Source organism: Chionomys nivalis, chromosome 19, assembly GCF_950005125.1.
Source record: "Chionomys nivalis chromosome 19, mChiNiv1.1, whole genome shotgun sequence".
Classification (NCBI taxonomy): domain Eukaryota; kingdom Metazoa; phylum Chordata; class Mammalia; order Rodentia; family Cricetidae; genus Chionomys; species Chionomys nivalis.
Genome location: NC_080104.1, coordinates 9776921 through 9793255, shown reverse-complemented (window position 1 = coordinate 9793255; position 16335 = coordinate 9776921). Strand labels below are relative to the sequence as shown.

The following is a 16335-nucleotide window of genomic DNA, read 5'->3' as shown; positions in this document are numbered from 1 at the left end:
CCTCCCTGTCACCATTCATGGGAGTCTTGAGGTTTAGGGGGTAACAGCTGCTATTCCCGCTAGGCAGCACAAATCTAGTCACCTGTGCAGGCCCCTGCTTGTGAAGCAGCCTGCTCTCCCAGCCTCTAGGGCCTTCCTCTCTGAGAATCAGACACTCAGATTTGTCTTCCTGTGTGGTCCTCTGAACACTCCCAACCATAAGCCAAGAAGACAAAATCCCACCTTGAGGATTATGGAACTGGGAGAGAGAAATCAAGTTAAGCTGGATGCTGTTGTCTACGAAACTCTTGGAGGAGGAGATGGTGTCCGTAGGATGGGATCAGTACATGCATCAACATGCGTGTGCATTTTCTCATTGACTCCTCAGTGCAGACAGTGAAGGCCAAGGTGTATGTGACCATAGGGAGGCCACAGGAATAGCAGGCCACCACCTCCTGGTGGGAATGAGGTCTAGAGAGTTCCCTTGCAGAAGGGCTCCAAAGTCAGAGAGATGGAGAGCCAGGGCTCTGCTGACAGCTGAATGTCCTCTTCCTGGACTGAGACAGGGCCAGCATGGTGGTGGTGGGGGGTCAGGAACTCATTCCAGGCTGGGGAGGCTGTCCCCAGTGAGCCTCTACCTCCCTCTCACCTCTTCATCTTCTCCCAGGTGCCCTGTGGCCCCAATGCTGTTTCTGGGACACACAGGCATTTTCTTCTTTTCTATCTCCTTGGACTCTAAAGACAAAGGGATCCTGTGGGTAAGGAGAGGATGGTACGTTAGCTCATTCTACTTCCATAATGCCTAGGGCCAACTCCATCCTAAGCTTCCCAAGAGCAAACACATCCCACCACATAGCATCCAGCTCACTTGATCTCAGTCAGAGGCTGAGAAGTGGCTCTTCCACACATCTCAGGTCAGGAAAACATGTTCCTGGCAGAGAGACTTTCCCTACTCCTGTGAAGAGATCCCAAGGCTTAAAGCATGCTTCTATCACAGAAGGATGTTTCCCTGTGAACATGGCTCTCTGTATAATCCCACCCTGGGTGGCACTGATAAGCACTGGGCATTGCCAATCCTATAATCTCATCTGTTGGGAGAGGCCTTGGTGGGATTCATTTTATCTTGGTGCTCTGGCATAAATCTTTGGAGGATTGATCCAGAAGCTGATCATCTCAGGAGGTTTGTTTTCTGCCTAAAGAACCAAGCAGGATGCTGTGATCCAGTTAAGGTCCAGTTGGTGTAGAGCTTGTCATAGAAGCTTGAGGACCTGAATTCTGTCCACAGAAACCATGTGAAAAAGTTGGTTAGGGTGAACCATTTCTGTATTCTTAGCAGTTGGGAAGCAGAGAGAGATAATTCCCTGGGACTAGCTGACTGTCTAGAGACCCTCTCCTGATCATTGAGAGCTCATGTCTCAAAACTCCTGGTCATTGAGAGATCATGTCTCAAAACAAACAAACAAATAAAACCAAAAATCAGGGGGGAAAGCTCTTACAGACACACATGCACACAGAGATAGATAAACGTACACACACACACAAGTACTGTGGTGTCTGCTATAGTTCTTAGGTTGTCAAGTTGCCATAGCCTAGAAGTCACTTGTGAAGAGAGCTTCAGTTGAGGAATTGTCCCCTGCAGGCTTGTCTGTGCCACATTGTCACGATGGATGGATGAGGTGGGAGCATTCACCCTGCATATGGGTCGTACCATTCATAGACTTCACAGTTTCAGATTAAGGAAACCTAGCTGACCAGAAGCAGGAAGACAGCAAGAGTCCAGTTGTGTATCCTCTCTGCTCTAGACTCTGGATGGGATGTGACTAGCTGTTTTGAGTTCCTGCCTTGACGTCTCTGAAATAATGGACTGTGACCTGGAATCGTTAGCCAAGCCAACCCCTTTTCCCCCTCAGCCGAGTTTTCCTCGGGTGTCTTCTCGTAGCACCTGGATGGAACCAGAACAACGGTGCCCATCTGCAATCCCAGCAGCGGGAGCGTGAGGCGAGAGGACTGCGGACTGGAGGAAGTCTGCTCTCCATAATGAAACCGTGTCTCAGGCAGAAAAATAAATAAAAATAAGCAATGGTTCAGACCCAGCGACTGGACTCATGGCCTGCAGGGTCTGATCCAGTTGGAGTCTGGGCCAGAATCACCTAGACTGCTTGAGACAGTGCAGATGCCTTGGCCTTTCTGCAGACCTGTGGACTCCAGAGCCTCTGAGGGGAGCCCTGATGTGGCTATGTGTGCCTGGCTTCCTGTGTAACTCAGCTGTATGCCATACTGAGAACAATGGGTAGAATGAAGAAGGGGCACTCTCATCCATTGCTGGTGGGAATGCAAACTTGTGCAACCACTTTGGAAAGCAGTGTGGCGGTTTCTCAGGAAAGGCGGGTTCAACCTACCTCTTGACCCAGCAATACCACTATTGGGAATATACCCAAGAGATGCCCAAACATACAACAAAAGTATATGCTCAACTATGTTCATAGCAGCATTGTTTGTAATTGCCAGAACCTGGAAACAACCTAGATGTCCTTCAATGGAAGAATGGATGAAGAAAGTATGGAATATATACATATTAGAGTACTACTCAGCAGTAAAAAACAATGACTTCTTGAATTTTGCATACAAATGGACGGAAATTGAAAACACTATCCTGAGTGAGGTAAGCCAGACCCAAAAAGAGGAACATGGGATGTACTCACTCATATTTGGTTTCTAGCCATAAATAAAGGACATTGAGACTATAATTCGTGACTCTAGAGAAGCTAAATAAGAAGGTGAACCCAAAGAAAAACATATAAGCATCCCCCTGAATATTAACCTTCATCAGGCGATGAAAGAAGACAGAGACAGAGACCAACATTGGAGCACTGGACTGAAGTCTCACGATCCAAAGGAGGAGCAGAAGGAGAGTGAGCACGAGCAAGGAACTCAGGACGGCGAGGGGTGCACCCACACACTGAGGCAATGGGGATGATCTATCGGGAACTCACCAAGGCCAGCTGGCCGGGGACTGAAAAAGCATGGGACAAAACCGGTCTCGCTGAACATAATGGACAATGAGGACTACTGAGAACTGAAGAACAATGGCAATGGGTTCTTGATCCTATTGCATGTAATGGCTTTGTGGGAGCCCAGGTAGTTTGGATGCTCACCTTAATAGACCTGGATGGAGGTGGGTGGTCCTTGGACCTCCCACAGGGCAGAGAAACCTGCTTGCTCTTTCGGCTGAGGAGGAAGGAAGACTTGATTGGGGGAGGGGGAGGGAATGGGAGGTGGTGGCGGGGAAGAGGCAGAAATCTTTAATAATTAAATTAATTAATTAATAAAAAAATCATAAAAAAAAAGAAACTAAAGATGAAGGGCTGAGGAGATGCCTCTGTTGGTAAAGGGATTGCCACATAAGCACAGAAACCTGATTTTCATTCCTAGAAGCCAGATAGAAAACACCAGATGTGGTGGTACACACACAATACAGCCTAGGGGAGATAGAGGCAGGCAGCCTAGCTTACCTGGTGAGGTTCGTACCAATGAGAGATTCTGTCTCGGAAAAAGAAGGTGAATGGTGTCTGAATAATGACATCAGACTGTCCCGTGGCCTTGGAAGGCGGCAAATCTGGATGTTTCAGCATCATTGGCTTGGGGAAACTGTGTGAATGGATGGTCAGTGGATGTGGCAACATCTTGGTGCCCAGAGGCAGTGCGTGGAGCAATGTGGTGGAAAATGGCAGCCCCGGAGTGTTTCCCAACAGACTGTGACAGCAATGCAGGAAGGAGGCTGTCACAAGGACAAGGTACTCTCCCTTCTTCACCTTCCCTGGCCAGCTTCCTCTTGTCACAGTTCCCTCAGAGTGTCTCAATGGGACCTCTGGGGACAGAGGTCAGTCAACATCTATGGGGGGCAGCACACTCCAGCAACTGTAAGGGGCTTTGCCCCTTGCCTCTGGCCACTGGCAGATAGCACACCCAGGAAGGAGCGTCAGATGGAGGATAAGACAGCTGCTGCTATGGCTGTGGCTGTGGCTCTGCCTCTCAGGTAAGGAGAGGTAGGCGAGGAAGGTAGAGGAGACGGTGCCAACAAGAGGGACGTAGCCTGCTGAGGGGAGGCAGCTGCTAAAGAAGTTTACTTTTCTTTCTCAGGACGGACGTGGGGAGCCGAGCAGATGTGTTAGAGATGGGGGAGGACTGAGGTAGGAAGGGAGCGAGGCCGTCGTGATCCTCCCTGACCCAGCAGGGAACGGACCATGAAACAAGCCCGAGGTTCTCCAAGGTCATATTGAAGTTGAGAAAGTTATGTGGTTGTAACCAGGCAACCCTGGGCTGTGCTGAAACCTACCTAGAGGCAAAGCTGGGAAGCAGATCTACTTTAAAGGGGCAGCCAATCACAGGGCAGCATAAATGGCGTGCATATGAGTAGACCATCCTAAGAATTCACTAGCAGGTTGATGGAAAGCTCATGGCTCGGTACTTCACACATAATAAATACTTAATAAAAGTTATAGGGATGATGGTGGTAGCAATATAACCTGGCGTGGCAGCCCATGGCATGAAAGGCCAAGAAGGAAGAAAGGTTAACTGCCATTGGCTCTGTTCATGCGGATGCGCCTCTGGACACATGGGCAAAGGGTGAAGGGAGATTCCACCAGAGGACACCAGGAGTGGACAGAAAGGGTCACGTGCCATGCAGCAACGAACATGTCTGGGCCACCGAATATATCACAGAAAACTAGAGAGCTGGGTTTGGTGCTGTACACCTGTGACCCCAGCAGCCAGGAGGCCGAGGCGGGAGGGCTGTGCTGAGTCCAAAGCAGCCTAGACTGTATGTAGAGTTAAGGTCAGCCTGGATTGCAAGGTGAGACCTTGGAAAGACAGGAAAGAAGGAAGGTGGAAGTTTCTGTCCTGTACATTACTATTGGTTAATATAGAAGCTGCTTTGGCCTATGGCAGGGAAGAATATAGCTAGGCAGGAAAACTAAACTGAATGCAGGGAGAAAGAAGGCAGAGTCAGGCAGATGCTATTAGCCACCCAAGAAGCAAGATGTGAGGTAACAAAGGAAGGGAGAAAGAAAAGAGAAAGAAAGGCAGGAAGGCAGACAGGAGGATGACTGCTTGCACTCGTCCACACAGTTCTGGAAATAGAAACAGTGATGCAATACCATTCTGCAATATTTTACAATTTCTCAACATGAAATTTTCCCACTCTATAAATTGCAGATAAGATATTTACTACAAACACAGCTCCTGGAATCAGTCAATATCAGGGATATGTTGCCATATGTGGACGTATGCTGCTGACGTCATGCCTGTAAGGCAAGGGACTTGCATGTGGTGACCTTAAAAGCCATCTACTTCCATGGCATGGACTCTGCGAGAGAAACTGGTAACTGGCCATTGGCCAGGAGCCAAGCCTGCAGCTTATTACCTGCCCCACAGCCTCTCTGTGCCAGGGAGGGCTCAGAAGGCTTGTCACTCACTGTGCCCCCTGCAAGGACCCCACAGGCCCACTCCTCTCAAAGGCCTCTGGTGGAACTTTGAAATGGCCTAGCCTGACCAAAATGATGCTACCTGTTTCTCAGGCTTTTAATCTTTCTATTAGTCAAAGATGTTATTATTTTATTTCCTTTTAAAGTTTTTTTAGTTATATACTTACTTATTAATATGACAAAATAAAATATAATAAGAAGGAAAAACTATCATTTTGAAGCAACCCAACAGAAAAAAAAAGAGTCCCAAGAGCAGTCACAAGAGTCAGAGACCCTCTTGTTCTCATGGTCAGGAGTCCCATAAATATACTAAGCTACAAGCTATAGTGCACACAGAGGACCTGGTGCAGACCCATGCAGGCCCTGTGCCTGCTGTTTCAGTCTCTGTGAGCTCATATGCATCTTGCTTAGTTGATATGGAAGGCCTTGTTCTCCTGGTCTCCTCCATCCCTCTGGCTCTTACAGTCTTCCCATCTCCTCTTCCTCAGGATTCCTGAGCTCAGTGGAGAGAGATTTGATGGGATCTCTAATTTAGACTCTCTCTGCATAATGTCTGGCTGTGGGTCTCTGTATTTGTTACCATTTGCTGCTAGAAGACGCCTCTCTGATGATGGCTAGACAAGGCACTGATCTTTGAGTATAGCAGAATATCATTAGGAATCATTTTATTGATTTGTTTTAGACCAGTGCTGTTTGGTTTTATTCAAGGTCTGTGGACTATCCAGTTTCTGGTTCTTGGTTACCCAAGCAGGGTCAGGTATGAGTACTTTTTAGTGGAGTGGGGCTTAGGTCAAGTCAGACATTGGTTGGCTACTTCTGACCAACCATTGCCCTGATGCACATTGCTGGCAGGACAGATTTTTGATGGAGGGTTTTGTGTCTGGGTTGGTGCCCACATTTCTCTTTCAGAAGCCTGCAGTGTACCATCTACACCAAAGAGACGAGAGCATAGGGGTGAGGACTCCATGTAGGCTTTAGCTCGACTTCTCCACATTCAGTGAGTTGCGTGGGTCTTGTCCTCAGCAATGGGGCCCATGTTGTCAGTTTAGGGAAAACAATCTTTTGTCTTAGCAATGCCTGGGTTTTGGGGGTATTTCCATGAAATCCCCTTGGCCAACAACTCAATTGAATGTAATCTATTCCTGCCACAAAAACTTCACCTGGCTACAAAAAAATGACCAGCTTATTTAATTTTTAAAATGTATGTGTGTATGTATGTATACATGCATGCATGCATACATACATACATGTATGTTCATGTACCATGTGTATGCAGTGGTCCAGGGGCATCAGATGCCTCAGAACTGGAGAGAAAGTTGTGGGCTGCCACGTTGGTCCTCTGCAGGAACAATCAGTGCTATTAACACTGAGCATCTCTCCAGCCTTTCTCCGGGAGTCTTAAAGTGCAGTGGAGAAGGAGCAGATACCGAAGAGCAGAGCAACTGTTCAGTCCCTTCAGCTGTTCCTCACTGGCAAGGTCACTGCTGTCCCCTCCTCCTCTGTTTAAGCCTGGATACCCACAGGGGAGGTGGCTTTTGGAAAGTGGGGCGGGAAGATAATTGGCTAACAAGGCTTCTCCATCACATAGGCCTCTGATTCAGTTCCTGCTCTGACTTTCTTCAGTGACACATTGTGGCCTGGAAGTGTCAGCTAAATAAATGTTTTCCTCTCCTATTGGTCACTGTGTTCTATCACAGCAACAGAAAGCAAACAAAGGTCAAGGAGGTAAGTATCCTCTCACTGAGTTTGGTCCACATCCATTTTTTTAAACCTTTAATTTAGAGCAGGGTGCTGCTCAGTTGCCCAGCTGACTTGCAGTTGTACTTAGACTTTCTTTGACCTCCAGCTCCCAAATAATGATACAGAGAGTTCTTATTAAGTATAAAAGCTTGCTCTTAGCTTGTTCCCAGATAGCTATTACAACTTAAATTAACCCATTTATATTAATCCACATTCTGCCACGTGACTCATTACCTCTCCTCAGTACAGTACACCCCACTTCCTCTGCGTCTGGCTGGCCAATCACGCCTCTCTGATTCTTCCCCCAAGTTCCTCTCTTTCCCTGGAAGTCCCGCCTATCCTCTTCTGTCTAGCTAATGGCCATTCAGCTCTTCAGTAAACCAATCAGAAGGTGCCTTGGCAGAGACGCATCTTTACAGTGTACAAAAAGTTTGTCCCACAACATGAAGTCACCTTGTAGTCCAGGTTAGACTTTTAACTCTTCATCTCCTGCTCAGCCTCCTGAACAGCGGTACTACAGCCACCAGACAGATCAGATAAGAAGGTTCTTTTAGGGCTGCTTACTGGCTGGCTCTTCATGGATTGCTTATAATATCGCTTAATATCAAAGATCTCAATTCACCTATAAAAGGACACAGGCTAAGAGAATGGATACAAAAATAGGATCCAGCCTTCTGCTGTTTACAAGAAACACATCTCAACCTTTGAGAGGCAGAGGCAGGTGAGTCTCTGTGAGTTAAAGGCCAGCCTGGTCTACAGAGTGAGTTCCCGGCCAACCAGAGACCCTGTCTCAAAAAAAAAAAGTTGGAATGTTTTTATTTTAAATTATATGCACCCACGGGCACAAGCCACATGTGTGCCAGTGCCCATGAGGCCAAAGTGTAGGATCCCCTGAGGCTAGACTCACGAGTGACTGTGGACACCTAAAGTGGGCACTGGGAACCAAACTCATGTCTCTGCAGGAACAATCTGTGTTGTCAATGGCTACGCCATCTCTCCAGCCCTTGATTCTCTTTCTTACACAGGCAACCCGTGCAGACCCTAAGGTGCAGATCACTGCTGGCCCAAGGGACCCCCCAAGGACCTGCTCTGAGCTCCTCTATATCCTGTCACCCTTTGGGGTCGGACTGGATTCACCCTTCAGGACCCCACACAGTAATCTCTTTTTTCTTTTACAGCCATGCCCACTCTTCCTCCACGGACCAGCATCGGGCTCCAAAGAAGGATAGGTAGGTTTATGAGAAAAGATAGATGGCCAGGAACACGGGGAGCCTGAGACTCAGTGGGGCCTTCCCCTTGGGTGGATCCCCTAGGGACTGGCAATGAGGAAGCTCCATTCAGGGCTTCAGATACAGAGAGATGAAGTGTGCTGCCTGGTCCAGCGCCGCCCACTTCCCACTGGGAGGCCAGATTTGATGTATTCATCAAGATCCTAGGTCCAATCTGAGCGGGTTTAAAAACCAAACCAAGCCACAACATACAACATCACTAAACTACTAGGGGCATATGAATGAAAACCACAGTGAGATCATCTCCCTCTCGTAAGAATTACTCTTCCCCAAAAGACAAGAGGTTACAGGCACAGGGAAGGCGTGGAGAAAGGGAACCCTGTAGTTAGTGGGAATGTAAATTAGTACAATCATGAAGACAGCCTGGAAGTATTGTGTCCTACCAGTATCTGGTCCCAGATCTTGGGTGGTAGAGGTGGGTGGATCTCAAATTCACTATTTTGAGCTATGCAAATAAGTTCGAGGTCAGCCTGGGCTACATGGAAATTTGACATTAAAAAAATTCTACCTGTGCGTGGTGGCATGCCCTTTAATCCCAAGCACTCAAGAGGCAGAGGCAGGTGGATCTCAGTGAGTTTGAGGCCAGCCTGTTTTATACAGAATTCCAGACAAGTCAGAGCTACATAGTGAGAGAGACCTTGTCTCAAAAAACTATCAAACAACATCAACAAAATGCTGATTTCAATAGATATTGGAAATTGATGGGTGGACACCAGAGGCTGAAAGAAGAGCCATGAATGAGTGATAGGGGGCTGGGCTAAAGAGTATTGATTTGGAGTGGGGGGGTTGAGGTTAGGGGAGGCCGACATTTAGCATTGAGCCCTTATATACGTAAAAAATTTAAGTTTAAGCTGAAGATTTTAGGTGCAGGTATCCCTGGCCTGAGAGGCTTTGAGATGGGGTTCCATCTAAAACCCTTCTCTACTTCCTCTTGTGGTTCTTGGGACCCAGTCTTAATCTCGGTCCTGGTCATCTGAGCAACCACCATCTTTGTGTCCTTCTTAGTTCTGATGACTTCTCCGGAGGAAACCACTGGCTCTTTCACCAATGGCTCTCAGCACAGGTGAGTCAGGTGTCTTCACAGGGAGGGTCCTGGAAGGATGCCTAGGGAGCTCACGCTGTCCAGGAACCAGGGACCGCAGGATCATTCTAAGGATGGCTGGACATCAAGATCTGCAGAGGACCCCCTGGTCCAGACACGGAGGTGGAGAAAGAAAGACAGGGGTTGGGCTGCAGATCCGGCACATTGGAGGAGCCATAGAAAACACAGAGATCCAAATGAATTGGAATTCCCGTAAGAAAGGATGGAAAGGCAGACATAGTTGAAGAAAGAATAGATATATACATTTGAAGAAAGAATAGATATATACATTTGAAGAAAGAATAGATATATACATTTGAAGAAAGAATAGATATATACATTTTGCAGAATTGTAGGAAAAGGGAGGGTCTCGGGTTACAGACTCATATAGGGCTAGGGAAATGGCTCCATGAATTAAAAAAGTATCTGCTTTGTGAGCATAAGTATCCGGGTTTGGGTCCCGGGCATCCACATAAAAGCTGGGGATGGCAGCATGTGCCTGTAATCACAGTGCTGGAGGGCAGAGACAGGCAGCCCTCAGGGCTCGATGGCCAGCTGGTCTCACCAACCAGTGAGCTCTGGGCTAAGCAAGAGAGCATGTCTCAAAAAGTAGATAAAGATGCTGGACTTTGAACCCTGGCCGACTCTCTCTCTCTCTCTCTCTCTCTCTCTCTCTCTCTCTCTCTCTCATGCACGCACCCTCACCACATCACACCACACACCTGTCTAAAGGGAACTAGGAACCATGCCCACAACATGTAAGGCCACAGACAAGCAGACCGGCCCTCGTAGGCTTCATTCATCACCTGAGAGTGTCAAGACAGAACATTCTGGAAACTTACAGGTTATCTACAAAAGAACAAGAATGAGATTCCATATAGAATGTAACAAGATGGTTGAAGCTATCAGACCCCGGTGAGTAAGGAAAGATGGTGAGACTGCTATAGATTAAATGAAGTTTTTTGTTTTTTGAGACAAGGTTTTTCTGTATAGTCCTGGCTGTCCTGGCATTTATTCTTTAGATCAGTCTGGCCTTGAACTAAAAAAAAATCTACCTGCCTCTGCCCCCACCTCCACCCCAAGTGCTGGGATTAAAGGTGTGCACCTCCACCACTGGGCTTAAATGGATTTTTAAAAGTGAAGACCAGGAAAATCTATTAATGTTCCTTTGAAAAGTGTAGAGTAGCCGGGCGGTGGTGGTGCACGCCTTTAATCCCAGCACTTGGGAGGCAGAGGCAGGCGGATCTCTGTGAGTTCGAGACCAGCCTGGTCTACAAGAGCTAGTTCCAGGACAGGCTCCAAAGCCACAGAGAAACCCTGTCTCGAAAAACCAAAAAAAAAAAAAAAAAAGAAAAGTGTAGAGTATTGCTATCATTGCCAAGATAAAATACATGAACACATAGTTAGCATCAGGGAGGTAGAGGCACATGGATCTCTGTGAGTTCAAAACCAGGCTGGTCTAGAGAGCAACTTCTAAAGCTAGAGCTACACAAACAGCAAGCTCAAAAGAAAAGCAACAAACTGAAACAGAAAAAACCCAACCTACTTCTCCAAATCCAACAAACAAACAAAGAACAATAGAACTGCTAGGCGGTGGTGGCGCACGCCTTTAATCCCAGCACTCAGGAGGCAGAGGCAGGCAGATCTCTGTGAGTTCGAGGCCAGCCTGGTCTACAAGAGCTAGTTCCAGGACAGGAACCAAAAAGCTACAGAAAAACCTTGTCTCGAAAATAAAAAAGAAGAAGAAGAAGAAGAAGAAGAAGAAGAAGAAGAAGAAGAAGAAGAAGAAGAAGAAGAAGAAGAAGAAGAAGAAGAAGAAGAAGAAGAAGGAAAGAAAAGAAAAGAACAATAGAACTAAAAAGAAAAAGAATCAAGTAATTGTTGAGTCTTTCAAAGACATAGGCAAAGTTGTCAGATACAAGATCAATAAAGATAATGCCTGGGTTCAATTCCCAGCACCCACAGCAGTCTTACAACTGCCTGTAACTCCAGTTCCTGACACCTTCTTCTGGCCTCCATGGACAGGCACCTGGTACATACATATGTGCAGGCAAAATGCTCATACCAAACGTAAGGTAAAAATAAATTAAAAAGTGTTACCCCTAAGAATAGTGCGGTACAGGCACAGGGAGTGTGAAGCGAGCCTGTCATGGCCACACATGCCTGTAATCCCCATATTGGGAGGTGGAGGCAGGGGATCAGGAGTTAAGGGTCATCCTGATCTACGTGGAGAGTTTGAGGCCAGCCTGAGCTGCATAAAATCCTATTATTAAATACAAAAGGAGGGAACCGGGGACAAGACTAGGGCGTGCAAGACTAGGGCGTGCAAGCAGATCTGTGTAAGTGCAGGGACAGGCTATAATATAAAGTGACGCCCTCAAACAGTTGGGGCAAGGTCCTGCTGTTTGGAAGACTAGCTACAGAACTGAAGAATGAACCCCAACTGGATCTTCCATTGCTATACACAGCCTGAATCCCAGATTGATTCAAATTGTATACCTAGGAAAAATTAATTTAATTTTTTAAAAGGCAGATGAGACCAGGCATGGTGGCACACTTCTTTAATCACAACACTTAGGACCCAAAGGCAGGTGGATCTCTATGAGTTTGAAGCCAGCGGTCTACATAGAGAGTTCCAGGACAGCTAGGGCTACTTAATAGAGAAACCCCATCTCAAAAAACCAAAATAAATAAATAAATGAAAGGCAGATACATATCTGGGCAAGGAGATTTTTTGCTTGTTTTTTATTTTTTCCAGAAAACTTTAATTCACACATCATGGGGGAATTAAATAAAGTGCATTAAGGAGGGCAAATTCTTTTTTAAAAAAAAAAAGATTTTATTTATTTATTATGTATACAGTGCTCTGCCTACGCATCGGAAGAGGGCACCAGATCTTGTTATAGATGATTGTGAGCCACCATGGGGTTTCATTTAATTCAGGGCCTATGGAAGGGTAACCAGTGCTCTTAACCTGTGAGCCATCTCTCCAGCTGCTCGGAGAGGATCTGCTCAACAAACAACACTATGGGAATCATTCGCAAGCAGACAGCAGACTGAGAAAAATTAATTTTCAGAAGCTGAAGACAAACACGGCTGTGCAATTTATGGTTCGCAAAGAAAAGATGGCAACCCCAGTGGGAAATGGCAGGCAAGAAAGATAATTAGTGGGAGAGAAAATCTGAAAGGCATACATACATACATACATACATACATACATACATACATACATGTTCACACCCGCCAATGAGTTAAAATTACCGAGGGTCACATCACACCTCGACAATGACCAAAGCAGCGGGGCACCCAGAGGTACTTCCAGCCGGTACTAGGACAGGATCCTGAACCCTGAGCACAGTTGGTGGTGGCACAGACCCCTCCCACCTGTGAGAAGTCGGAGCCTCCTGGGTTTCAGAACCTTTTAATAAAAATATCAGCCAAAGTTTCACAACTCCAAAGATGAGCTCCAGAGACTGCCCAGCTCTGGACCAGAGTCACTAAGGAGTAGACAGGTGACAATCCAGGTCCCCTTCATAAGTGGCTCTCTGTGCCCTCCTCTCCAGCCTGCTGAGTGCTGGTCACCTCCTCTCAGCAGACCTGTCTGTCTCTGTGACTGCTGCCGCCCCTGCTTCTGGGTCAGCTTGATGGTTTTCCAGTTGAGCCAGTGAGGAGGTTCCTTCGCCCAGCTGTTCAGATCCCCAGCCTGTTTTTTACCCTTCCAATTGGGTTTCTTTAAAAAAAAAAAATTTATTATGTATACATATTCTGCATGCATGTATGCTTTCAGGCCAGAAGAGGACACCAGATCTCATTTTTAGATGGTTGTAGGCCACCATGTGGTTGCTGGGAATTGAACTCTGGCCCTCTGGAAGAGCAGCCAGTACTCTTAACCTCTGAACCATCTCTCCAGCCCCCCAACTAGGTTTCTTATAAGTGGGTTTCTTCTCAGGCTCAGAGACCCCATGGCTCTCATTCCCACCCAAGTCCACTGTCCCTCCAGAGCTCAGTCTGGGTCCTTATGCACATAAACTCCAGCTGGGGGCACTCAGAAGCAGATGGTGTCTCAACACAGGCTCCTCTTTCTGCTCCCTGCCTCCAGAAACCAGAGTTCTCCTTCCTCTGCTGCCGGGGTATCCTCAAGGCATCTGGTCTTCGTGCGGTGTGGACTCCTCCTGCTCAAGGGCCTGATGCTGTCAGTCCTCTGCCTGGTCCTTTACTGGAGGGGCTGCCAGGTGAGTGGCTGACCTGGGGTGAGGGTGCTCTGTAGGATCCAGTGAGTGATCGAGGATAACTGTAGGTTCATTTCGAGTGAGTGTGTATTAAGTACACAGCAAGCCAAAGTAAAAGGTGAAATACTAGTTAGTAGTAGGGAGAGCAAACCATCGCGAATGCAGGCACTTAGAACATCCCCCAAACTGAAGGAGCCCATGGAGGCAGCAGCTGGAATTTCCAAGAGTCCCCAGCAGAACAGTGTCTGAACGAACACTCAGGTGAGGCTTCCAAAAACAAACAAATAGGAAACAGATACCATCAACACCCCACAAAATCCAGCTGGGGAAGTTGAGGCAGCCAGCTTTCTCTCCCCTGATCACCTTCCCATGGCTTCTCTGCCCCTGCACTTCCATCTAACAATGGTAACTCCTGCAGATGTTACCTTTGTCTGTCCCAGGGAGCAGGACGTTTTCACTCCTGGCTTGCTTTTGCTATTCCCTTCCCTCCCTGCTACAAGGTTAAGAGGGCCAGGCCACTGGTATCCAAACAACAAGCCTTGGAGGACACTTTGAAACAAACTTGCTTCATTCTGAATCAGGCAGGATAGAGTCTCATGTCCATAGGCAGCTCCTCGGTGAGCTCAAACACCACACATATAAATGCAAATGTACCCCCCCACACGCACCACACACATGCACACATGTACCACACACGTACACACATATATACATGCACACACATGTACACATGTACACATGCACACACATACATACATACATACATACATACATACATACATACATAACCAGTGTAGTGTATGTCATGGGCCGTAGAGCTGGGGCCACGAATGTCCCAGGGTGTATACCTGGGCAGATGGATGGAAGTGTTAGTTCTTGCATTCTCTGCCTATCCCTCAGACAATATCCTCCCAGGAAGAGAGAGGCCCGGGGCCCTGGTGGGAAGGCTAGGGAGGGAAGAGGAAGGGAGAAGCAGCCAGATAGGAGTCCTGGGCCAGAAAGCAGAATAGAAGGGCTTTGCTTTGTAAATTTCCCCTCCTTTCTTCCTCAGGGGCCTGAGTATGCGGTAGAGACAGTGACCATGGAGGTTACAGACCATGCCAGCCTTCCTGGCGTCTCAGAGTCCTTGGGTACACACAGCCATGTCTCAGGGTATGAGAAGAGTGCTTATTCTCCTAACCCTGCCCGGGGACCAGAGCTGCCCAACCACTGCGTACTACAACCCTACTGAAGCCATCAGGCAAGCACAGGGAGACAACCGCAGGTCCCCACCTAAAATCACCAGCCAAGACTGTCACTTTGGTATCCAGCACCTGAAGATTCACACACACACCCCCAGCACGCATCTCCCCCAAGATGACCCATGTTAATCTGCACTGAGTGTCAGACCCTCAGTATCCCAACACCCTGCTCCCCAGTGTCTCCCCAGTATCCTACAATGGTGCTTTCTCTCCCAGAACTCTCTCGGTCTCTCTCCTTGGCATCACATGTCCCATGGGCTCTGTTTCCAGAGTGAGTTGCTCACCAGTCCTGTGTGTGTCCACTTGTGCTTAAGTTCGGACTCTTAGATTGCATCCGAGCAGAACACAGTAATGCCATTTCCCCTGGACTTCCTCTCCTCTTGCTCTAGATTCCTTTAAAATTAGAGAAAAATGACTTACTTAAATGATACAATGGGGGAATCAAGAAAGGCTGTGAACTGCAGACTACAAACAGAAGAAGCCAAGAAGTTAAAGGAAAAAAGTGGTTTTTAACAGGACAAAAAACTCCCCAGACGGCTCATCCAGCGCACATAGGCGCTCACCACCAGGGGGCAGTGTGTGTTGGTTTCTCGAGTGAGGCAATTTCATCTTCACATAGAAAGTCTGGTTGTACAAACTCGTGGGAGGTGTGGGTAGATAGGGGAACCCTTTAGGGAACAAAAACAATGTTACATCCATTAACCAAGAAGAAGCCAGAGTGATGTCTGGCACAGGTGACGCCCAGTACAGCCTGGACATCGGACATTCAGCACGGACATCCACTGCTGGCAGCAACCACGACAGGGCCACCACGAAGACTACACAATTTATTCTCTCTCTCTCTCTCTCTCTCTCTCTCTCTCTGATGTGTGGGAAAAGAAATTCCTTCACAGATATTTCAGCTGATACCACACGGCTGCCATCTATCTGGGCACACACTTTCACTGTGTTTACCCTTCTTAGCCTCGTTCTTTGCTTCCACTCCATGTCTTCAGACTGAGGCCATTACTCTCATGTGTTTGATATGTAATCCTGAACTTGTCTGAAATCTTACAAAAAGAGGCATTTTTGTGTGACTGTATTTCTTTTTGAGTGTGTGTGTGTGTGTGTGTGTGTGTAGGTACATGCGTGTGTACATGTGCACACATGAGTACTTTGTTTATAGAGATCAGAAAAGGGCATCAGAACCCTGGGAGGTGGAGTCACAGGCAGTTGTGAGATGCTGAGAGTGGGTACTGGGAACTGGACTACAGCCCTCTGTAAGAACAGTGTGTTCTCTTGACCACTGAGCCG

At 47.4% G+C, this 16335-nt stretch overlaps 1 protein-coding gene across 1 annotated transcript; it reads left to right on the top strand.

The window, feature by feature from the left end:
• Positions 1 to 7128: 7128 nt before the first annotated feature.
• On the top strand, positions 7129 to 15032 carry LOC130862018 (trem-like transcript 4 protein). Its single transcript, XM_057751386.1, has 5 exons — positions 7129 to 7187; positions 8381 to 8431; positions 9497 to 9554; positions 13672 to 13804; positions 14853 to 15032. The coding sequence occupies exons 2-5, from the start codon at positions 8383 to 8385 to the stop codon at positions 15030 to 15032; spliced, it is 420 nt and encodes a 139-aa protein (XP_057607369.1). The 5' UTR covers positions 7129 to 7187; positions 8381 to 8382.
• The last annotated feature ends 1303 nt before the right edge of the window (positions 15033 to 16335 follow it).